The following is a 25,890-nucleotide window of genomic DNA, read 5'->3' on the forward strand; positions in this document are numbered from 1 at the left end:
ATTTCCAACACTGAGCCTTAGTGTGATATGGTTTGTAACAATACTCACACTTAACAGGCTCTTTGGTAGTAGTAGGAGAAGTAGCAACACTGTTAGCAGAAGCAACAGGAGTGGAACCAGCAGTCTGGAAGGCTGATCTCTCAACTTTGGGAGTAATCATCATGGCAGCCCTGCGTGTCTCTTCACTATGAACATAAGAAAATGTCTCCTCTAGAGTAGGGAAAGGAACCCGTCCAAGGACTTGCACCCGAATAGGGTCATAGTCATCATTGAGGCCAGCCAGGAAATCATAGATACGTAATTGGTCTAAATAGGTGTGGTAGCAGAATATCGAGCAAATAGTAGGCTGAAACCGAGCATAGTGATCCAATTGTTGCCATAAACACTTAAGGGTAGCATAGTATTTGGTGACAAACATCTCCTTCTGAGTAGTGTTTTGGAGTGTCTTCCTAATTTCATAAACCCGAGTACCACTACCTGAACAACCATAAGTGCCCTTGACAGCTGTTCATATTTGTGTAGCAGACTAGCAGTGTCAAGGAGAAGATACTGACTAGAGAGGTCAGTGGTCATAGAGTTTAGAATAAAGGACATTACCATTGCACCATTGGCAGCCCATTTAGTACGAGTAGCCCCTTCTTCAGTAGGTTGTTTGGTGATGCTAGTAAGATGGCCAGTGAGTCCTCTTCCAGCCAGTGTTAGGGATAATGATCTGGCCCAAATTAAATAGTTTGTACCATCAAGCTTGATGGCAGCAGCATAAGGGAGAAAATCAGACCTTGTTTGATCTCCTCCAGAAGTAGCAGTAGTCATCTCTGAGTCACCCATGATTCAGCCAAGCAGTAGTAAAAATCAGATCTTCAAAAAACCTGATTCGAGTGTGAATAATGGATTTTGAAATTGCAGAATTCTCAGCCTGCAGAATGGGCCGAAACTAATGTCGAGTTTCCCTCTAATAGCAGGGAAGATATCTGCCAAAAATTAGCTCTTTCTAATAAGCCAATAAAAAGCCCTAAATTTTTGCCAAATTTAGGAATAAAATCTGATTGCAGAAACCCTGATTGCAGGAAAAAGATGCAGAAAAAAATGCAGAATTGGATCTAAACCAATGCTGCAGTCTTCAAACAAGGACTGGTGCAGACCAATAATAGCAGGAACCAAACTCCATAAGTGCAGAAATCAAACTCCAGTTGAAAAATAGTTCGATCTCCAAGGATGGAAAAAACCTGCCGGCAGAAATAGGTCACACCTCTGTTCTTTGATCTTCAATGAGGTGACATTGAGGGCAGCAACTAAATTTGCATTCTATCACCTCATAGTTGCTGCCCTGATGGAGAGAAAGAGGCCGAGAGTGGTGGAGAGGAAGAAAAAAAGAAAAAACTGAGAAATAAGAGAGAGGAGAGAATCAGAAATCGAGAGTAGCTGTTCCTAGATCAGATTAGGCTCTGATACCATGTGAACAGCCTTGGAATTAATGCTTAGATGATCTGATCGATCATCCCAGCCTCTTATTTATAATAAAAACAAATTACAGCAAAGATAGGAATCCCCCCCAATCCTATTCCTACTAGGAATTCCCACTATAACTAGGAATCCCCAATAGAAATCATATAGGGGAGAAAAACAAGGAAAAAACAATTAAAAACTAATCAAACTAAAATAAGAAAGGAAAGCCAACTAGGACTAGGTTACCCCTAGTGGGTAACGTAGCCTTATCTCAACACAATCCAATCTAACAGGATTACAGCACCCAAAAGTGATCAGATTTAAGAGAAAAATTCAGAATTCAAAATAGACTAGATGCTGCTGATTAGGGAAGTCCAAAACAAATTAAAGTTATTGAAAACAGGGGTATCACAGGCCTGTTTTAACTGCAGTAAGTCAGTACTTACTCAGGTTTTGTTATGCCCTAATGATCAGCAATAAGATGTCCTCATATAAGTCACGGGAACAGCAATAACTAAATTTAAACAAACTTAATATTTATGTAGATCGAAGCATGGGGGTAAAAAAAAGAAGTTATTATTCACACGACACTGTTCACATGAACAGTGATTTGGGGGCTGATATGGACTGCTGGCTTAGGGAATTGATTTTTGGCGTTATTTTTATTATTAGACACTTATTTAGTTTCCTCTTTTAGTTGTAATCCTAATTGTGTCAGGAATCCTAATTAGAGTCTAGTTTCTATTTTATAGGTTTTATTAATTAGTTTCTTACTTAGATTAGGATTGGGTTGATTTGTAATTGGGTTATTATAAATGTGGCTAAACAGAAAAGATACATAGATTGAAGAAAAAAGAGCATTTGATGAAGCTGTGAGATGCGACAAAGGTGAGATACCGTGGGTGAGAAGCTCCGGGTGAAAGGATGATGGGTTGAGATAGCCTGGCTGAGATAGCTGATCCTAACCGCACCCCCCCCCCAACCTTCTATATCCCTTTCTTCTTCTTTTTCTTATCTTTTTATGTTCTCCTTCATATGTAAACAAAAAATAGTCATAAAAGAGTTTTAGTTATTTGATTTTTTGTTCTTTTATTGTATTGATCCTGCTGCAATCGATCTCCCGCTGGTTTCCCTGGTTTGAGGTCAACTTTTGCATTAAATATATTTTCACTTAAAAACCAGAGAGACAGAATAGAGGAAATAAGATAGAAGAAGGATATGACTTGAAGAGTCTCACCCCAAGCCTAGGCTAGTATCTCACCAACCACCCCAGCCTCTCACCAGGAACAGAATCTCACTGTAGTTCTGTTTCTCACAGAAGACTTGTATAAACTCAATTTCATTCAAATGCTTACAGGAAACTTTTTAATAGAGAGGTTGGGAGGGTTCTAGACCCTCAATGGAACTTTCTTCTAGACTTGATATATTTCCAAGGACCTAACATTGGGACGTTTTCAAGATATTTAATGAATTTTACATTTTTTAAGGTCTTTCACAGCCAACAATGAAACTAACTTATCAACGTCCCCAAGACTTCACAACTTTAGAGGACTAGATACACCTAACTAGTTAAACTCGTATGGGCCACCTGTTCCTCATATTTAGGCTATCAAAATAGGCCCATTAAAATAGAAAACATAAAAATTCCCAGCCCGTAACCCATATAAACCATTAGGCTACTTATTTAACCCATTAAACTAGGATTTGGGCTTGTCTCGGCGTGAATACTTATGCTGGAACCTCTCTTGATCTACATCAATGATCTGACAATTGAAATAGGTGACCAAACAGCAATATCTAGCTTCAATTATATGGTTCCCACATAAGATAGTGTACTGAAGAAAACTGTGGGTTGTAAATTTCGACTACTTTCACATTGAACAAGGTTAAAATACCCATAAATTTGAACAAAACAAAACAATGTTCAAAACACAACCAAGTTATATAAGATATGACTAGGCACTAGCACATTGCGCATATCAATGGTAGCAAAAAGAAACATGTGAGATTACAAATGCTACCAACCAGTCGTTCTTCCCAGATGTCCCGCAATTTCTAAAGCTTTTCCTGTTGATTCCATGTTCGTGAATATTTGAGATTCGCCTAATCACACAATCAGAAATAAAAGAATTGAAAAGAGAACACTTGGTATGTCTCCTTGAAGAGTTAACCCAGACAGCATTGATTTTGTCATCACAACACACAAATATACATGACAGAATTGAGAAACAGTGCCACATATATTATAACCCATCAAAATAGAATCAGCACAAAGAAAAATAGAACATACTTTGTATAAATCTGTAACCAACTCATATTATAACTACACATATACGGCTTACCTAACCCATTCAGCATTGACAAAGAAGAACCGGATGATTTAACCCGGCAAATTTCCATCAAGGAGGAGTCATTTAAGTCTTTTGTGAACACATCAGTTGCAACAAGCAAGGATTTGCTATCGCATACACCCACAACACGCAGAAGCATTCCCTGTTATAAACAAGTATAGCTTAGTCAAACAATAGCATTCTCAATTATAGAAGAACATCAGTACATTGAAAGACCATAATTTAGACCGAACGGCAACATATCCATGCTTCTAAGTCCTAGGATACATACATTATAACCATGCAGTGGGATTACAAAGCACACTTTGATGAGTCTCATCTGTTGGGTTCCCATGCATATTGGATAATCACGCATCTATCCATATATATTCTCCTCAATATTTACAAACTTCTCTTTAGGCAGTTCAAAAGAAGGAAAAAAAATCTGCGGACCAGGATCATTTTTCCTTTTCAGACGCAAGTTCTCTCAAGTGGAAAACACCCAATGAGTGGTAAATTTCAATTTTTTTCTATGTTGAGCATAATAAGCAGGGCCATCAAACATTGGCAGGACGATTTTGCCATTAGTTTTTATCTCATTTTGGGGAAACAGCCAAGGGTGGTGTGAATCTTGGTATCAAGTATCAATAAGATACAGACCGAAACGGCCAATACGTATCAAGATTGGGCATGTCAATATGATAAAACTGATACATAGAAACTTTATGAACAGAATTGATACGGACCAATACAGTACTGATACGCGCCGATATGGTACCAAGACAGACTGACATGGATCGATACACAAGCTGCCAAAACTAATGCAAAAGTCGACCTCAAACCAGGGAAACCAGCGGGAGATCGATTGCAGCAGGATTAATACAATAAAAGAACAAAAAAATAAATAACTAAACTCTTTATTGCTATTTTCTGTTTACATATGAAGGCGAAAATAAAAGGATAAGAAAAAGAAGAAGAAAGGGATATAGAAGGTGGGGTAGGATCAGCTATGATGTAGATTGAAACATGAAGAAAAAAAGACCAAAACACTGTTCACGTTACTGTTCACAGCCCATATTTGCCTTGTGTGGGGATGCTTTTTAGAAGATCTTGTGGGCCCACTGGCCCATCAAGTGGAGAAAGATTCTATCCTAATGCTGCCATAGTTTAGTTCCTATTTTCAGTTTTAGAAAGTTTATTTTATTTCATTTAGGTAGCTTCTAATTTTAGTTAGTTTCTATTTTTTTACCTTGTTTTTGTTTAGAAGGTTGGATCCTATAAAACCGTAGTAGTTTCTATTTTCCTACTTTCTATTTTATTTTAGGAAGTTTCTATTTTCTTACTCTATTTTGTAAGCTTGCCTACGCTATAATATTGGCACCCATTGTAAGAAAGAGTCACCAATTGATTAATGAAATTTACATGCAATGATTGCCTCCAATTCTAAGAAAGAATTTGGCTTTCAACAGCTGAGATAGCTGTGGGTGAGAGACCCAAGGTTGAGATAGCCATCATCCTCTCACCCAGGGCTTCTCACCCACGGTATTTCACGGTTGCCACATCTCACAGCTTCATCAATAGCTCTTTTTTCTTCAATCTCTGTCTCTTTTCTGTTCAGCCACATACTTATTTATAATAACCCAATTACAAAGCAATCCAATCCTAATCTAAGTAAGAAACTAATAAATAAAACCTATAAAATAGAAACTAGACTTTAACTAGGATTCCCAATTAGGATTATAACTCAAATAGGAAACTAAATTAGTGTCTAATAATAACAATAACAACAAAAATCAACTCCCTAAGCCAGCAGTCCATATCAGCCCCCAAATCACTGTTCACGTGAACAGTGTTCGCATGAGCAGTGCTGCGAGGTACTGTTCACATGAACAGTAACTTCTTTTTTCCCCCATGCTTTGATCTACATCAAAAACCCGGAAGAATAAAAAAACCCTTCTTCCTACTCTAATTTTTTGGTCAAGAACTAAGTCGATCTCATCTACACTCAAAAACAACATAGGAGTGATTAAACAAGCAAAAAATTTGCATCAAAGCCACGGGTTGAAGTATGTTAAACAAATATTGTTTTTGCTTGAATCTTGGTTTTTATTGCTTGTTTTTGCTCAGTATCACATCTAAATTGGAAAATTGACCTAGATTTGGATCATCATGAATTATTTGTGATAGATAATGTATAATTATGTTTGTTGCTAAGTACTTATATTTATAGTTACTACTTTAGGTTTGTTTAATGTGCTACTAGTAGAGTAGTAGATGGTTATTTAAAAAAAAATGTCATTACCCAGTGCTGGTCCTGTCTAGAGGAGGTCTTGGGAGAGGTGAGTTTGGAGTCAGTCCTAACCTTTGATATTTTCTGCACAATGTGGCTGCCCTCAAAACTCGAACCCTGGCATTTGCCCTGGCAGCCCGAACTTTTACCATTAAGCCAGTATGATTAATGTGTATACACATAGTGTATGTTAATGTGTATTAAATACATAATGTATATTAATGTGTATATACATAATTTAAGTTACTTAATACTTGTAGTATGTTTATACTAACATATTGTTTGCTTGGATTGGACCTTTTGGGGTTAGCTTAAGCCAATATCCTAATACGGAACTATATTTTTCCTTTTCAAACCTTCTTGCTTAATTTCTTCTTATTACTTATTAGTAGGTGTTGTAATATGGGGTACAAGGGTATAATGGTCCAATAGGGTTTAGTCTGTGTTGCCCTAAGGGTATTATTGTAATTTGTACTTCATTCAATATATTATAAATAGAGAAGACCTGTGTCTCATTGACACAAGTTCAATTCCCCAGATATTCCATCATGGTATCAAAGCAAGGAGAAGAATCGTCCTTGGGAATTGCGCCCCTCTCATGAAATCTTAAACATTTTGCCATGGCTGTCGCTGTCGCCATCGCCGTCGCCGCCACCACTTCTCTCCCTCTCTCTTTTTTTTCTTGCCTAGCACCACTGCCGTCGTCGTTCTTCCGGCCCCCCTCTCTCGCGTCAGCAATTATGTCGGACGAGTCTACCGGCTAACGCATCTACCGAACAGGGAGTAGTAGTCCAGCAGCGTGAACGCAACTATCCTTCGTTCCATTCCAATACTGTCAAACTTGATGGCAATAATTATCTGATGTGGTCACGGTCCTGCTCTTTGGCCGTCAGTTCTCGTGGTCTTAAGGACCATCTTACTGGAACCACTGTGAAGCCCATTGTTGATGGTCCTGCTCTCACTAAATGGGAAACCGATGAATGCTTGGTAATGTCTTACCTTCTTCAATCTATTGATCCCAATATTGCCCAGGCTTATCTCCTTCTTGATTCTGCTACTGCTATATGGAAAGTTGCCCAGGTTACCTAATCTCAGGTGGGAAATGATGTTCAATGTTATGATATTAAGCACAAATCCAAAACCTGCAACAAAAAGATCTCTCCCTTTCTAAGTATTACAACACCATGTGTGGCAATTGGCAGACCTTGGATTTTTATGGGAAATTTACTGCAACAAATACTGTTGCGTTTCACAAATGGGAAGATAAGCTACAGGTCTATGATTTTTTGGCTGGGCTGAATAAGGAGTTTGATCAAACTCAGGCACATGTGCTCAATCGTGATCCCTTCCCTTCTCTTGAGCAGGCTTATGCTATCGTTGCTTCTGAAGATAGCCGTCATAATGCCATAGTTCACACCGTTCCCATGGAGAAATCTGTTCTCTACACGTCAGGTACTCCTTCCCATGGGAATTCTACCCAGGGATCTTCCACTTGTGGAACTGATGGGTCATCCTCTGAAAAGGCCCCTTTGAAGTGTGACTACAATGGGAAGAGGCGCCATACCCGTGATCGTTGTTGGAAGTTACATGGTAAACCTCCTCCCACTCGTGGTCGTGGTCAAGCTTTAGCTGCTGCCCATCATACGGCTTCTGATGAGCCATCCGGTAATGCACCTCTGTCTTCTGATGAGCTTCTTCACCTCCATCGTTTGATGACCAGGTTGGAGAGTACTTCGGGAGCTTCTCCCAGTGCTAGTGTTGTCTCTGCTACTATTCTCCCAGAGCCCCAGTCCCATGACTCCTCAGGTATTTCTTTCGGTAACCAATGTTCCTCGGATGGTTTTCCTACCTCTTGGATGATCAATTCTGGGGCTACTGATCACATGACCGGATCACCCTCCCATTTTTTCCATTATTCTCCATTGTCAGGTACTAATTGGGTCTGTGTAGCTAATGGGTCCTTATCCTCTATTTCAAGAAAAGTATCAATTAAATGCTCTCTTAGCATTTCCCTTTCTTCAGTTCTCCATGTCCCTAAATTTTCTACTAATCTCTTGTCTATTAGTAGCCTTACTAGGGATTAAATTGTAAAGTGCCTTTCTATCTGTCTCACTGTGTTTTTCAGAATGTGAACACAAGAAGTACGATTGGCAATGGTAGGATGGTTGGTGGTCTTTATCTGCTTGATAGTCCTCCTGCTGTCCTGCATTAACTATTGTGGCTTCTCTCCCTGAGGCATCTTCCCGTGCATTATCTGAACTTCATATGTGGCATCGTCGTTTGGGCCATCCACCCTTAGGACTTTTATCTAAGTTTTTTCCTTCTTTTTTAAAACAGTGTAATCAGATAGTTTTATTTATGATGCTTGCACTTTGGCAAAGCATACATAACATTCCTTTCCTATTTATGATAATAGAAGCTTAATTCCTTTTGGTGTTATTCATTCTGATGTGTGGGGCCCTACCCGTTGTGTGTCCATCTTTGGATTTCACAGGTTTGTGACCTTTATTGATTGCTTTAGTCGTACTACTTGGGTTTATGTCCTTCATCAAAAGAGTGATGTCTCCCATTGTTTCAAGACTTTCCATAAAATGGTGCAAACCCAGTTTGATGTCAAGATTAAAATTCTAAGACTGATAATGGGCGGGAATACATGGTTGGTGATCTTCAATTCTATATTTCTGATGAAGGGATTATACACCAAACCAGTTGTATGGATAACCCAGAATGGCCTTGCAGAAAGAAAAAATCGCCATCTCTTGGAAGTTGCACGATCTTTGATGTTTGTTATGCATGTTCCTCCTAGTTTTTGGGCTGATGCTGTTTTAATGGATGCTTATTTGATGAATTGGTTACCCTCTCATATGTTGGATGGTCACTGCCCTCTTGATCTTCTTATGGGTTCTTCCTCATTTGTTGTTCCCCCAAAGGTGTTTGGGTGTGTTGTCTTTGCTCGCAATCGCCATATCCATGGCAAGCTTGATCCAAGGAGAATTAAGTGCATATTCTTGGGCTACTCTGCTACACAGAAGGGTTCCAAGTGCTATAATCGTCCATCCCGCCGGTTTTTTGTTACCATGGATGTAGTTTTTCAAGAGAGTGTTCCGTACTACCCTGCACCTCTTTAGGGGGAGTCTTCAGGTGAAGAGGTACCGTTTGTGATTGCCCCTATGGAGCTTCCCATGTTGGAAGATTATATTGAAGTGTCTGATGGTATTACTAGTCAAGAGCAGCAGCCCAGGGTAGAAGAAGAATCTGCTCCTCTCCAGCCAGTGGTTCAAGGGGAGCCACAGCCCGCGGTTCAGGGGGAGCCACAGCTCACGGTTCAGGGGAAGCTACACCCCACCATTATTTCTCCATTGAAGGTGTTTTTTCATTCTTGAAAGAAGAAAAATAAAGTGCAGAATACTAAGACTACCACCATTTCTCCTCATCGATTGAATTTCCCAAATTCAGGTCAACCATGAGTTCCAAATGTGTCTGGTGAGTCTATTTCTTCTAGTGATCCATCCCTTGATTTACCCATTGCTGTTAGAAAACCAAAAAGGTTATGTACCCAACATCCTATCTTTAATGTTGTGTCATATGACTCTTTGTCTCCTTCCTTTCATGCCTTTGTTTCTTCTCTGTCATCTATTTCTATTCCTAACACTTGGCAGGAAGCACTAGCACACTCTAAATGGAAAGAAACCATGAATGAAGAAATGCAAGCTCTTGGGAAAAATAATACATGGACACTGGTTTCTTTTCCTTCAGGGAAGAAAGTTGTAGGGTGCAAATGGGTGCTTGTCATGAAACACAAAGCTGATGGGTCTGTGGATAGATACAAAGCCCGGCTGGTTGCTATAGGATTTACCCAGACTTATGGGACTGACTACCAAGAGACGTTTGCACCGACGGCCAAGATGAACATTGTGAGAGTGATTTTATCATATGCTGTGAATCAAGGATGGGATCTTGAACAATTAGATGTAAAAAATGCATTCTTGCATGGTGAACATGAAGAAGAAGTATACATGGACATCCCTCCAGGTTTTGATTCTCAGAAGAGTCAGGGGAAGGTATGTAAACTTAATCGTGCCTTGTATAGTTTGAAGTAATCTCCCAAGACATGGGTTGGAAGATTTCATAAGGCAATGGTGAAAAATCGGATTCAAGCAAAGCAATGCCGATCACATTCCACTATTTTGATAGTTTATGTAGATGATATTGTTATCACTAGGAGTAGTATAGAAGAGATCTCCTCACTAAAGCAGTTCTTGGGACAGGAATTTGAAATCAAAGATTTAGGGAAATTAAGATATTTCCTGGATATTGAAGTAGCATATTTGGCTAAGGGTATTTCACTCTCTCAAAAGAAATACACCATTGATCTATTGACTGATACAAGAATGTTGGGCTGCAAGCCTACTGACACCCCTATAGAACCGAATTCTCATCTTCGAAGCAAGGAAGGAGAACCTGTTGATAAGACTAATTATCAGCGGCTAGTTGGGACACTCATTTCTTTGTCTCATACTCGCCCAGATATTGCATTTGCTGTGAGCATGGTGAGTCAATATATGCATGATCCCTATTCAACCCAATTCAATGCAGTATACCGGATCTTGCGTTATTTAAAGGCTGCTCCTGGAAAAGGTGTTCTTATTTCACCCCACAATCACCTTCGCATTGAGTCATACACAGATGTTGATTGGATAGGCTACCCTGATGATAGGAGATCTACTTCTAGCTACCGTACATATGTTGGTGGCAATCTTGTCACTTGGAGGAGCAAGAAGTAATCTGTCGTGGCTCGATCTAGTGCAGAAGCAGAATTTTGTGTCATGGCCCATGGCATTTGTGAGTTACTCTGGCTGAAGGGTTTACTTCAGGATCTTGGAGTTCCATCTGAGTTGCCCATGCGTCTGTACTCTGATAGCAAATCTGCAATCAGTATTGCCCATAATCCGGTTCAACATGGAACCACACATGTGGAGATTGATCGTCACTTCGTCAAGGAGAAACTCGAACATGGACTTGTTTATATTTCATTTGTTCCTTCAGGTGACCAGTTGGCTGATGTATTTACTAAGGACTTACCTAGAAAAAACTTTGTTTCAGTTGTTAGCAAGTTGGGCATGGTTGATATTTGTGCACCAACTTGAGGGGGAGTGTTGTAATATGGGGTACAAGGGTATAATGGTCCAATAGGGTTTAGTTTGTGTTGCCCTAAGGGTATTATTGGAACGTGTACTTCATTCAATTTATTATAAATAGAGAGAACCTGTGTCTCATTGACACAAGTTCAATTCCCCAAATATTCCATTAGTAGGTTTAATATTGCACTTGCCAACGAAGATTTAAATCACATAGATGCCGTGAAAACAAAGATAACTTGATAGTTGACATTGGTTGAATATCATTATTTATTGCTTATTTATGGTGGAAAATGCTTAACACACTTACTTTGTATGTATCATAAGCATATCCATACGCATCAAAGCGTATCTAGTGTCTCTTAACCATAGTTCAAAAACTCGCTCAGATCTCGACGAGATCTTGAAAAACTCGAGAAACTTGAGCTGGTCAAGACGAAATACCATACGAAATAGAAAAATGCAAAGTTTCAAAAAACTCGATCGAGATTTCAGTAAACCACTACAATCATGGTACTAAATCTCGCGAAATCTCGGTCGAGATCTCGAATATTTCGAGTATCTCAACCTGACCGAAACAAAACGGCAGCTCAAATCAAAAAAATGCAAAAACTCAGTCGACATTTCGACCATCTCATGATATCTTGAGACAAAATCAAAATCTCGTGAGATATCGAGATTCCTTTTTCAAAAGTAGCTTTATAAATACCAAAACTCGTTAGTCTCAGTCGAAATTTCGACCGAAACTTAACAAGCTCTGGTTTTTTGGGTTTCTTTCTCCTTGTTCTTCATCCTTTCACTTCTCCTTGTTGATTCTTGCACCGGCCTTCGAATCTTTGCCACATCTATGCCGGAGAACACACCATTAGCACATTTGTGAAGCTTTTCCACTATTTTAGGTAAAACCAATTTCTCCAAAAATGTTTTTTTGAAAGAAGCATGATCAATACTTGTTTGTTTGTGATGAGATTAATATATATAGACACCGGAGGCCGATCTACAACCTCACGGTGTCGAAATTTTTTTTCTTTATATATTATTTTTTTTATTTTTCTACTTCAAAATTTTGATTTTCTTACAATAAGAATGTAAAAAAAAAAGGGGTTATGTACATTGTATGGTGATCAATTAAATATCTTCTCCATCCATTCCCAGTTTTGAGTACGACTCCCACTCACAGGGACGTAGTAGATCATCTTTTGTAGATGACATCTTTTCCTACCCAACCCACCAGCCGTACCCGTACATGCTCCTAGAGGCGTCATATCATAGTGGATCAGTGGGTAGTACTTCTTTACAATTTGGTGACCCAGATCCTAGGATAGGTTACCTTCAGCATGTTGATGATGCAATTTACATGGCCACTGTGAATGACTACACTCATTTCTTCTCGCATACTATGATGTGGCATTCATTTGTCCTAGAGTCGGAGAACAATGCACGCCGGCTCCATCGGACTATGAGTGGGGTCGATCCTGGACGCCGGAGTAATTATTATTAAAATATTTGTAAACATTTGAGTCACTAGATGACTACTTGACTTGTATTAGACTATTGGGGATATTGTCATATTGCTATCATCTTCTTAACTTGTTATTTACTTATTGTAGTTAATATTATAACTGAAGTTATGACTTGTGAGTCATTCACTTTATGTTTCCAACTTCCAAGTCAATTTACTTGTTTAAATTGCTTATTAATCATTAATTTATTATGTCATCTAGTACTTAAAGTCTTAAGCAATGTGTATGTGTAATTAACTAAGTTATACATTAGGATTCGACCGTACATTGCCAATCAATGGTGCAAATCCAAAACACCACTTTGGGTGGCTATTTTTGCAATTTGAACATTTAAATGTGTTTATATAGCCTAAAATAGGGTTTCCATGAAGTTTCAGGCCTTAACTTGGCCTAAAACCCACCAAAATGACCTACTGAAACGTAACAGAAAAATGCAAAATTTCGACCGAAATATCCGAAATTTTTCGGTCAGCCCGAAACACCAAAACAAAACGAGTTTTCGAACCATGGCTACAATGCCTTTTATAAAAATGCACAAACTCGAGCTTCATTTTGAAATTTTGACACAGAGGATGTTGTTTTGGTCTGGAGAAAGGGGAAAACTTGGTTTCTTTACTTTTTGGCCACATCATCACTCATTGCTATTGGGATCTACCACGTCATAGTTCATATCACTAGGCAGTCACTTATTGGGATTTGGGACTTGGTACTTGGGACTTGGGACTTGGGACTTGGGACTTGGGAGACTTATGTGTTACTGTTCATTGTACTTCGTACATGGTAGTTGGTAGTTGGTTCTTGGTACTTGGTAGTTGGTAGTAAGGTGTCTATGATAGTATCAGTGTATGACTTATGTGTCATGTATTATTGACTTATTGTTCACAGTAAGTATTGTAGTTTGTAGTAGAAACTTTTAAGTCTTTAACTATTTCTTTTCAAGATTATGTATCTTCATCCATTATTGCAGTAGAATAGGCAATATTACATTAAGGGTTCGGTCTTTATTGCCAACCAAGGGTGCAAATCCAAAACACCAAATTAGGTTTTTTTTTCAATTTGAAGCTTTAAATATGTTTATTAAGCCTAAAACAAGCTTCCCTTAATGTTTCGGGAGCCAACTATGTCCATTTTCCCACTGAAACATAGTTTCGAAACAAAAAAAACTATCTCGCCGAGATCTTGAGATTTCAAAAAACTCGACTTGTCGAGACGGCTGTTCAAGACGAGTTTTTGAACCTTGCTCTTAACGTCTCTTTTGATACGTCTCTGAGACATCTCTTAAAACTAGCTTTGTGATATGCCACCCAAAACCAATACTTGCAGCCTTGGATTTGACATCTTTTGTTGTGCAGAAAGAAGAATCTTAGCCCTTAGCCTTTTTTTTTTTTAATGAATGAAAATTTAATTACGAGGAAAAAAGAGAGGAATATACAAGCCCAAGGGCAAAAAGCCTAATGTAGGTCAAGCTGCAGAAGGAAAATAGGCAGACCCCAGGATACAAAAATGAGCTTGTTCCTTAGGGAATCCTTAACAGGGGCTAGGGGGAGGGAACCAAGTTTGGTGGAAACTTTGAAAAAGATGGCATTCCAAATCGAGTCTAAGGAGCGAGAGTTGGAAGTCCATCTTCTAAGATTGTGTTCCATCCAAAGATGAGAGTGATAGAGGCACAAAAGGCGAGCTTGCTGACAGAGTCACAAATAGTCTTCCTTCCAAACGTCATGTCGATCCAAAGCCATTCTCGATGGAGGGGGAGGGGACTTCTTCTGACTGGCCAGTAGGTACTTAGGACTCTTTTCCAGATGGAGGAGGCAAAGGGGTAAGAGAAGAATAGGTGGTCTATGTCTTCAAGGCCATTCCAACAAAGGCAGGAATGGGGGGAGATCTGGATGTGGCGGTGGATAAGGAATGCCTGAGTCAGAAGGCGGTTGGAGAGAGCTTGCCAAGAGGTGAAGCTGTGGCGAGGAATGTGGCCTCTGAACCAGACCAAATTGAACCAAAGAGAGGGGGAACCTCTGAGTCTAACCATATCCCAAGCTGAATGAGAGGTGAAGATGCCTGAAGGGGAAGGAAGCCAAAGGGTCGAGTCTCCTCTGCCACGATGCCCAGGGGGGATGGGGGGATGGGGCATGGGGGGAAGGGAGTTCCAGAGGACAACTAAAGGGGGAGAGGAAGGGGGGAACCAAGCACCTCTAAAAATGATGGAAGCAACCATGGACATTCTACCTAGCCCGGAGGAATAGATCTCTCGAGGGTTCACAATCAGGGAGAGAACACTTGAGGGTTACCATTTGTTAAGCCAAAGGGAGGTGGAACGACTGTCGCCAATTTTGCAAAAGATGGCTTCCATGGCTATGGACCTGATTTGCAAAATCCTGTGCCACACCCAAGAAGCATCGGAAGAGAGGCTGACTGACCAAATGGAGTCTCTGCGAAGAGGACCAGCATAAACCCAAGATATCCAGATGCTGTCTTTTTTGGTAAGGATCTTCCATATAAGCTTGAGAGAGCCAGCAAGGTTGACATCTTTGATTCTTCTAAGACCAAGATCCCATTCTAATTTTGGGAGACATAAAAACCACCAATTCTTGGGGTGGAGAATTCTACCTGATTCCACCCATTTCCGAAGAAAAGCACACATAATAGATTCTACTGTCTTGATGATTACCTTTGGGAGGCCAAAAACTCCACACCAATAAATGTAGCAAGATTGAAGCACTGATCTGATAAGCTCCAACCAACCTACATATGAGAGGAGTCTGGCTTTCCAAAGTTGCAACCTTTTGCGATGGAGATCAAGGATGGGGGAACAATGGTAGGCTGTCAGTCTAGCGGGGATGAGGGGAAGGCCAAGGTATCTAACTGGGAGGGAGCCGAGGGTAAAGCTAGTGAAGCTAGTGAGGAGGGTCTTGTTGGTGTTAGAAACCCCAGCAAGGAAAATGTGGGACTTAAGGAGGTTAATACGGAGGCCGGATAGATTCTGAAAGCGGAGGAGGGAGGCCATGATGGATTCGATGGAGAGGGAATCAGCCTTTTAGAGAAGATCATAAGATCGTCGGTGAAGGCAAGGTGGGTCAGATTGGAGTGTTTGCACTTAGGTATAGGGGAGATAAGGTGAAGGTCAGTTTTTTACTGAAGGCTACGGGAAAGGACCTCAAGAGACAGGCAAAAAAGAAAGGGGGAGAGGGGACAACCTTGGCAGATACCAGCGGAGGAGGAAAAATATCCGGCCGGGCTGCCATTGACCAGGACAGAGAAGCGAGGAGAGGAGATGCAAGAATGAATCCAATTAACAAAAATTGGGGGGAAGGCCATTTTAAGGAGGACATGAGAGATGAAGTCCCAACGGATGGAATCAAAGGCTTTGTGGATGTCGATTTTCAAGAGGGCAGCAGGAGAATGGGATTTGCGGTCAAAGCCTCTAACAATTTCTTGACAAAGGATGATGTAATCGGTGATGCCGCAACCAGTGATGAAGGCGGACTGATTAGCACTGACCAGGGAGTCGACAACAATTTAGAGACAATTGGCTAGGATTTTGGCTATGAATACCCTTAGCCTTTTTATTTGACTGAAAAAGCCAGAAAAAGTAACTTCCACTCTACGCTTCAGGAAAAATTATAGATGCATATTGTATCAGACAGTTTCACAATAATTATATGCAGATCACATCAGCAGCAAAAGATATTTAAAATATTTGTATCAGTCGCATGACAAAGATGACAAATCCCCAAGTCCCTCTGTCCCTGTATGGATACACATCCTTAATATCCTTGCAAACAGTTGATCTGTAAATCATCATGGAGCCTATATATTGGCAAGCTGGTGGATCCACCTCCTCTTTCTTTCAGATTTTTCCATCAAAAGTCCAAACATATGGAAAATGGCCCCCATCTTCCAGACCAATGTCACTCTTTCCACAAAAGAAATAAAGGACCATGTAGTGAATATATCTTAGAGATCTTTCGGCTTCATCAAGAAAACCCCAAAAACAGCAAATGAAGAACCACCACATCAAGGTAGCATCTTCCCCACAGGTTGTCAAATCTCAAAACTTTATCTTGTACTAGGACCCAAACAAAAGTTTTTCTACTCACAGAGGAACCAGATTACACCACATTCTGTTGATTGGTGAAAGGGAGTAAAATGTAACACCTAATAACTCATAGAAGGACTTCATTGTAATTATTTCTTTGGGCTTTTCCTTCCATCTTCTTGAATCATAACCTTCACTACACTGACGAGGTTATAATGTTTTGCAGAGCTACATATTATTGCATTTCTCTTACATTGAGATCGATTCTAAAAAATGGAAACACCAACAATTCATCGACTATTCTTTTGATGAAACAAAACATCAGCAGCAGTTGGGTCAATTTACAGAGTTTGGGGCAATTATGACAGCATTTTCCTCCTCCATACTAGTAATCTTCCAAGATATTGATCATTTCTCCATCTAGCACCACAAACTCAGGCTAGATAGCTTTCTTGTGTTCCCATAATGCCTTTTCACATACAATTCCTCAGCCTTCCTTCCGGTTCTTACCTCCTTTTCTTTTTCTTATAACATTTCCATCCCCAAACTCTCCCCCCACACACACACAAAAAAAAAAAAAAAAACAAAAACAAAACAAAACCAATAAAAGAGAAACCCCCGACATATTTTCAAATGATCCCATTTCAACAAATTTTCACTATTTCTGATTGAAAATGCTCGGTGATCCTACATGAAGGTCCAGCATTTTTAACATTTTTACAAATCCTAACATGAATAAATGTATACTGCATCCAAGGATTAAAGTTTCAGGGCTCCTAAATCCCATCCGCCTGTTCTCTCAATATTATTCAAAACATCCGTCCGTATATAATTTAAGAAATTTTCCTCATGCAATCACAGTGATTGATTGTTTATAGTTGATGTTCACACCTTCTATTTCCATCTTCTACTTGTACTGCAGGACAAATGATATGAACCCAAACAGAACCCAATCAACGAATTTAAAAAAAAAAATAAAAACAGAACAAAGTTCTCTGGTGCTTGACGGCCATTGTTCAAAGCTTCACATATGCTCCAATTAATTCGCAACAGGCATGCGGGAAGGCCACATGCTTAAGACCAACTTACAAACCAAATAATTGAAAGAAATCACTTCTATAGTTCGGGTCACGCAATCACAAGTTTTTAACACTCTTCAAAGCATTCTTCTTCACTAATTGATTGAAATCAATAAATTTAGTCGAAAAGCAAAACAAAATGTTAATGCAATACACTATTAGAACCTATACGATGAAGATGATGATCATGATCATGACCTATCAATAGGATTTCCAGTATTTCATTACCTGTTTGGCGTGAAGATGTCTGCAACTCACGATGTGTTGAAGGAGCTGGCGCCCAACTCCTCCACAGCCCATCAGAAATAGTGGAATGCTCTTCATTTCCTCTTCTCTCCGGCTCTCCCTCCGTGTGAGCGTCTCTTACTCCGTTACTCCGGCACCAAGTGGTCTAATTAATAGTGAGTTGCAAAATCAAGGGGATGAAATGGATCGGGTCCATGAAAACCCGGATTATTTTTTGAACCGGACTGCTTGGAAGACGGAAAAGGTGATGCTTAGAATGGCACAAAAGATATAGGCTTATGTTTTGCCAACCACTACCAAAACCGAGAAGGATTTAGTTTTTCTTTCACCCTTGGAGAAAGAAACTTCCTTCACCAATGGTGATGTTGTGATTAGACCCGTATACCTAATTCCCAACCCCCCATTGTATGAGATCAAAAATACACTTTCCCATGCTAATCAAAGGATTAAATCTCCATGATTAAAAAAATGGGAGATGTTCGCTGCCTGGGAGCGCACCTAAGCGTAGGCTGCGCCAAAACACATGGGGCGGGATAGGGAGGGGTTTATGTCATTGAAGAGGGGACGAGCCAGTCATTTCGGCCACCTCTCATGTGTGTGGACACACCCTGTGCTCCTAGGGCAGAGAACTTTATCCCTTTAAAAAAGTAATGTCTAAGTGAAAGCCTCAAATATTTTTGACAAGCATAGTCTAACAACAACTCAACCTTATCTCAACTGGGGTTGTCGGCTACATGGATTCTAGCGAAGTCAAAAATATTAAAAATAGTATAAAAAGAAAGTAGCACAACAACATCGACAACAACTCAGCAATATCCCACTAAATGTGGTCGGCTACATGGATCTTTGCCCTCTAATCAGCTCTATTCAAGGTCATACTTGAGACAAAGCCTAAACTATGAATGTTTTTCCTCATTACTTCTCCTAGGATCATTTTAGGTCTGCCTCTAGCTCTTTTATAACCTTCAATCTGAATCAAATCACTCCTTTGTACTGGTGTATCCCAAGGTCTCCATTGAACATGGTCATGCCACCTCAAATGACTCTCACAAAGCTTATCTTGTATCAAGGCAACTCCCAAATCAGCTCTAATATGGTCATTCCTTACTTTATGTTTCCTAGTTTTGCCGCACATCCATCTCAACATCCTCATCTCTACTACACTTAGTTTATCTATATGACGCTTCTTAACTACCTGACATTCTGCCCCATCCATCGTAGTTGGTCGTACGACTATCCTATAGAATTTTCAACTTTAACAGAATGCGTAGATCACACAACACTTCGGACACACCTCTCCACTTCATCCATCCCATTTTAATTCTCTGTAAAACATCATCCTCTATGTCACCTTCTTTATTTATGATTGACCCCAAATATCTAAAGCAATGACTTTGCAGTATCTCTACCTCCTCAATTTTTCCAATTTCTTTATCCAACTTAGTGTAACTAAAGTTACACACCATATACTCTGTCTTTATTCTACTTATTTTAATACTTCTTGATTCCAAAGTTGATCTCCATAACTCCAACTTTGCCTTAATCTTTGCTTTTATCTCATCTACCAAAGCACTATCATCAGCAAAAAGCATGCACCAAGGAACCTCATCTTGAATATTCATGGTTAAATCATCCATGATAAGCGCAAACAAATTAAGGTTTAAAGTTGATCCTTGTAGTCCAATTGTAATTGAAAATTCACTACCTTGACCTCCCACGGTTCTCACACTAGTCACCACGCCATCATACATATCTTTAATTATATCCACATACTTACTCGACACCCTTCGTATCTCTAAAACATGTCAAATTAACTCTCTAGGGACTCTGTCATAGGCTTTGTCTAGGTCAATAATGACCATATGAAGATCCTTCTTGCAAGTGTAAATCTTTCCATGAGCCTCTTGAGTAAGTAAATAGTTTTTGTCGTTGATTTACCTAGCATAAAACCAAATTAGTTCTCTGAGATATTAGTTTTTCTTCTCAAGTAGGCTTCAATAACCCTCTCCCATAATTTCACAGACTCATCTTTTAGGCCTCTATAGTTATTTCTACTCTAAACATCACCTTAATTTTTGTAGATCAAAACCACCATGCTTCTCCTCCATTCATCTATCAATTCCCTTGAGCTTAAATTCTTGTTAAACAAATTGGTTAACCAAGATAAACTGCATAATCTAGGCTCTTCCACACTTTCATTGGGACCCCATCTAGTTCTGGTGCCTTGACTACTTTCATCCTTCTTAAGGCTTCTTTAACTTTAGATACAGTAACCTTTGGTATAAGGAGTGGTATCTTGATGAGTAATGCAAGCTTCTGGGCCAATATTACTTAAAATGTCTCAATTTAGTAAGATGTAGAAATATCTTTCCCAACTCTTCATAATGTACTCATCCCTTACTAGCACTCTACCATCATCACTTTTAATGCATTTAACATGGTCGAAGTCTCTACTCTTCCTTTCCTTTATCGTAGTTATCTTATAGATAGATTTTTCTCCTTCCTTTGTGTTCAAATGGTTATAGAGATCTTCATATTTCTTTGCTCTTGATTTCCCCATGATCTTATTTTTTTTCCTCTACATCCTTAATCCTTTGCCAAGTCTTAAAGCTCGCTAGCTTTCTTTGTCTTAATGGCTGCTTAGACCTCATCATCTAACCACCAAGTCTCCCTAGTAGGATGACATTTTCCTTTCATTGCATATAAGACATCTTTAGCAACCTTCATAATACAAGTCATCATCTCAATCCACATCGTGTTAGTGTCTCCCTCAAAATCTCACTTTCCTTGTCTGACTATTTTTTCAGCGAATGAATTCAAGGTAACCCCCTTTAAGCTCCACCACCTTATCCTAGGGAAAATAGCCCCCCCCCCCTTCTTTACGATCTTACGGAGTGAAGCATATATCTATGACCACTAATCTATGTTGAGTAGATAGGCACTCTCCTTGTATCACCTTATAGTCCTTATATAGTAATCTATCAGACCTTCTAGTTAGAAAGAAATCTATTTGGCTACTATGATGCCCACTTTTATAAGTAACTATATGCTCTCTCTTTTTTTCATAATAAAAAAAATATTTAAAATGGATAAATCATAAGCAACAGAAAAATCTAAAACTAAGATCCCCTCTTCATTCCTCTCACCAAAACCATAATCTCCATGCACACTTTCATAGCCTATATGGTCTCTCTCAACATGTCCATTCAGATCACCCCCTATAATAATCTTTTCTCCTTTGCCAAACCTTGAACTATGTGTTCCCAAAATTATAACCTACTACTTTCATTCAATCCTACTTGGGATGCATATGCATTAATTACATTGACAACCTCTTTCTCCAACACAAGCTTGATAGAAGTAATCCTATCTCCAAATATTTGAATATCTGTTGCATCATTCTTTAAGTCTTTATCCACTACTATTCCTACTCCCTTTCTAGTACTTTTATCTCACATATACTGTGAGGACAATGACATCAAGGCTGGGGATCACCACGTGTCCTCCACCTCATCCATTTTGGGGGGGGAGAAGAGAGAAGTGAACTGAATGTTGGGAGTCGCCACTGTTAGGAGGGTCTAGGACCCATGGTGTAAATGTAATGACTCTTGTAGGATGCCCTTTTGGGGACTGATCAGTCCATTGGTCTGGGTAGTTACGTCCCGGGGAAGGTATTAGGTATCCCAGTCCACTTGGACTTGCCGATCTTTCTATTACTTGGCTAGGTAGGGTTATAACATGATTTTGACATTGGTGAAGTGCTTTGGGTGTCGGCATGAATATTTTGAGTATCGATGGAGGATAGATAATAGGATGGCTTTGTTCGACAATCAAGAAGGATGGGTCGATGTCGACTTGGGGCCTTTCAGTATTGGCCATGGTTTGGGTTTCGACAGAAAGGGATTATGCTATTTGGGTCAGTTCTATGTTAGACCAGGCTGGTTCCAAGGGGGTCAAGGTTAGGGCTAGCCTTTCTAAGAGAACTTGGATGGCTCTGAGGCTCTAGTTTTGGATCCAATAAGGGTTTTAAATGATCGATGAATGGATTTGGGCCGTGCACATTTACACTACATCTACAGATACATCAATTCTATGCCGTCGAGGATGCTCATCATCATCAAGGGAAGCCTCCAGGGGGAAGGACAAAATGAGGTGTCTACAGAATGCCCCTCTTTGACTGAGATTGTGAAATAGTTGTAGGTCAAAGAAGTGATTTTGTCGAACACTTCAAATCTTCGAATTGAGTGAAAACTCACCAATGCCTTGCTCAGAGAAACTAGAGTACGAGGGTGATAGAAACATACCTGCGTAGACGGCTCCATCAGTTGAACTGGTAATGACGTTAGGGCGGCCAATAGTACGGGTTGCACTAACTGGCAATGAGATTTGCTAATAGTGTGGGCTCCATCATCGAGGTTGTAACAGTATCTGCATAGTATGGGCGTACTGGGAAATATGGTCATTGATTGGGCATAGTGGATACTGAAGTCGCCAATAGTACGAGTGCTCTTGTACAAAAATTTGCCATTGATAGGGCGTGTTGGAGGGTAGCTTTATAATTTGCCATGAGTAATTGTACAACTATACAGACTAGGAATTATGCCATTGTATGGGCGTGCATAGTAAGTGCCAGCATGACGGGGTTGATTGATATCCCAAGTTGATAATCGTTGATTATTCGGATGCGATTGGAGATTGGGATCTTAGGTCATGGGCCACGTGGAAGATGTGCATTGGCGTGTCAAACGTGCCAAGTTACCACGTAGGTGGACCCACTGGTTTAAGTTGTGAATCTGATGCCAAAATGTATAAGTCGACATTGAAAATGGGGGCATTGACAGTGAAAGCTTGTGTCTACATCGACTCTTCAAAACCGACAGCTTGTTGATGTCAATAGAGGCTCTATTCAATGTCGATTCTACGCGATTTCAGCTTTATGAATATGAAAAGTCACTTCTCATTCTTCATTTCTCTTCTTTCTATTTCAAGATCTTAGGGTTTTCTTGTAAGTTTTTTCCTTATTTGAGACCGAGCATGATTATTTGTGACTCAAATTCTATGCTCTTGAGCTTGATTTGATCGTCTCTTTCTCCTCTTCTTGTTTCCTTCTAGTTTTCCTTGTTCTTCACCTTATTTCCACAATGTCAAAAAGAGATAGAGGTAAGAGACCGATGAGCAGTAGTGGAGATCCTCCTCCTAAGATGCCGCGGAGGTAGAGCATTGTGATTCGGGAGGGAGATGATTCCTCCCACTATTCGGATGTGGATCCCGATGAGGACATGCTCAATGACTATGAGGAGACGACTGGGCATCCATGGTACGACGGCCATCTCCTTCATGATTCACCCATGCATATCTGAACAATGCGTCGAATCCTCCTAGGGTGAGTTGGCTTTCTCTTTTTGTTTTAGCTTTGAAATTTTGCAATTTTTCATGCCTTCCTAGTTCAAGATAACATGTTGATTTGGAACATATGGTAGTTCTTTGTAACAATTTTGAATTATGCAATTGTCCTATTTTGAGTCTGGTGTTACACTGGAGATAGTCATCACTTGGTGTAGGTTCATTTTTGGGTTTCTTTTATGTGTATATGAATTACCCATAATGGAACCTATGTTTGTCTTTTAAAATTGATGTTTGACTCGCTAGGGAGATTTTGTGATTTTTGTGTTTGAAACCGGCTTATCTTGTTGTGCAGGATCCTGTGACCTATTACAAATATGGGTCACGCAAGACCGTTCTCAGTTGGTATGGACAACTGTGTGGTGTTGTGAGGCAGCGAGTGGCTGTCATTGGGTTTGAGGGCTTGGCTCTTCTGTAGACCAGGACCTTCAATACATCCTTGGCCCAAGCTTTGGTGGAGATGTAGTGGCCTACCACCCATGCCTTTCATCTTCCAGCGGGTGAGATGATGATCACCCTACTTTGCTACTTCCTGTATACCTGCCTCTCTTTTAATGGTAATGCAGTGATGGGACGACTCGACGACTGGGCATTCATGGACTCAAAGTTGGTGGAGCGATTGGGCTTGTGTCCTCTGGAGTCCATGGCGACTATGCAGTGGTTCCATCAGGCTTGGGACGGGAAGATGGTGACTAACTCTTCTAGTTGAGAGGAGATTGACCAGCTGACCAGGTGTTTCCTCTTGTATCTGTTGGGGAACACACTATTCAGCAGCAATGGGATGAAGATCCACGTCCTCAGGAGGTGAATCTCCTTTTCAATCTCTTTTTCTTTTTATTTTTATTTTTTTGATCCTTGATATTGACAGTGTTCACTTGGTAGGTGGTGTGGCCACCTTTTGCCACTGTTGAGCTACGAGTCCAGGTCCAGCTAGAGGCTACTAGGAGGCTTATGCCTCAGCGGATGGTCTTTGCTAGACCCTTTAGGTACATCTGGTACCTGGGTGGTCGGGTTTACTGGTAATGGCCTAGAGTCGATGGGCCTTGCATTCTTAGGCACCCTCCTGATCTCATAATGGAGTCGGATAGGCTCTTGAAGATGGAGATGAACCGGTTCTTAAAGGGCGTTGATGTTCGGGCCTTCATCGAGCCGAACTCATGGGGGCGCTACCTCGAATACATGACGAAGGAGCTAGTGTGTCTTTGTCTGACTCTGGCTGGTCCATGATTCAATCTTTTTCTTTTAATTTTTTATGTTTGAATTTGTTTCTTTATTTGACTGCCTTGCCTTTGTCTATTGGCAGGCCCCTACTGCTACGGAGCCATTTGAGGCTGCAACTACTTCTTCTCGGGGAGATGAGGCCTCATTGGGATCCCCTCCTACAGTTGTCCCCCACCAGGCTGGTGATATCGCTATGGTGAGATCCCCCACTGCACCTTCATGTTCACACAAGGTGCCAGATGCATTATTTCCCATACTGGGGTGGTCATTTAGTAGTTTGGGCAAGGAGGTGCCCATCCCTAGGCCCAAATCTACTGTGGTCGACTACCCTTGTGGCTATGACTTCGTAAGTTCTCAACCTGTCCATTGGTTTACTTCTTTCTCCCTGTATTGCTAACCATCGATGGGTTTATGTAGGTTATGGGTTACAGGTATGATGGCCTATTGGGGATCATAGTTGGTGATGGCCTATTGGGGATCGTAGCTGGCCTGAAGGAGCTTGCGGCCTCTTTGAGTGAGCGTGTTTCTCAACTGGTAAGTTGGCTTACTTTATATTGTTCCCTACAAAGTTAGTACATAGAAAATGATGATGATGCTAGTATGCAATGCAGGAGGACGACGTCCTGGGTATGAGGTGACGACCAACCGGCAACAACGGGAGAGGGATGAGGCTGTAGCTGCTTCTCAACCAGCCCCAGTTGTGGAGGTTCCAAGATCACGTTCCCCCATGATCCATACTGATGACATTGTTGGTGGTCAAGATGATGGTGGTGATGCCAATGAACGGCTGGAGGAGAGTGAGAGTGACGAGGAACGGGAAGGAGACGACAAGGAGAGAGATGGTTTGGAGGAGGAATAGCTCCCTCTTTTTGTTTGGTTTTTTTTTTTGGCGAACAATTTAAAGCCAATAGGCCTTGTAAATATTTTTTGAATATTTCAATTCAATGATATTTGATCCCAATTTGGGAGTTTTAATCATTTGAATGCATGAATTGATTGAAGCATGATGTGTGAATGTGCATATGGTATGGCATGGTCCATCATGACCCTAAGGTATAGGTTGAGGTATCGAGACGGCAGGTACCCACTGGTGCAGTGCGGACTGCCCAAAAATGTCAAAATTCGCTTGGTTATGAAATTACAGTAGTCGACATCGAACTGCTATCAATCAGAATTTAAAA

The 25,890-nt window shown here is 40.4% G+C and overlaps 1 protein-coding gene across 3 annotated transcripts in view; it reads right to left on the reverse strand.

The window, feature by feature from the left end:
- Nucleotides 1-25,890, reverse strand: part of LOC122656581 (bifunctional aspartokinase/homoserine dehydrogenase 1) — a 166,687-nt gene that overhangs the window by 127,828 nt on the left and 12,969 nt on the right. For 2 of the 3 annotated variants that reach the window (XM_043851168.1, XM_043851170.1), the window contains 3 exons: nt 18,068-18,171; nt 3,789-3,939; nt 3,472-3,549 (listed from right to left, as the gene is read on the reverse strand). In XM_043851168.1, coding sequence (XP_043707103.1) covers nt 3,472-3,549; nt 3,789-3,939; nt 18,068-18,163 — 325 coding nt within the window. In that variant the 5' untranslated portion in view covers nt 18,164-18,171. Of the gene's footprint in view, nt 1-3,471; nt 3,550-3,788; nt 3,940-18,067; nt 18,219-25,890 lie in introns of those variants that run through there. The other variant, XM_043851169.1, reaches the window with a different exon arrangement.

This window comes from Telopea speciosissima, chromosome 3 (genome assembly GCF_018873765.1).
Source record: "Telopea speciosissima isolate NSW1024214 ecotype Mountain lineage chromosome 3, Tspe_v1, whole genome shotgun sequence".
Lineage (NCBI taxonomy): Eukaryota > Viridiplantae > Streptophyta > Magnoliopsida > Proteales > Proteaceae > Telopea > Telopea speciosissima.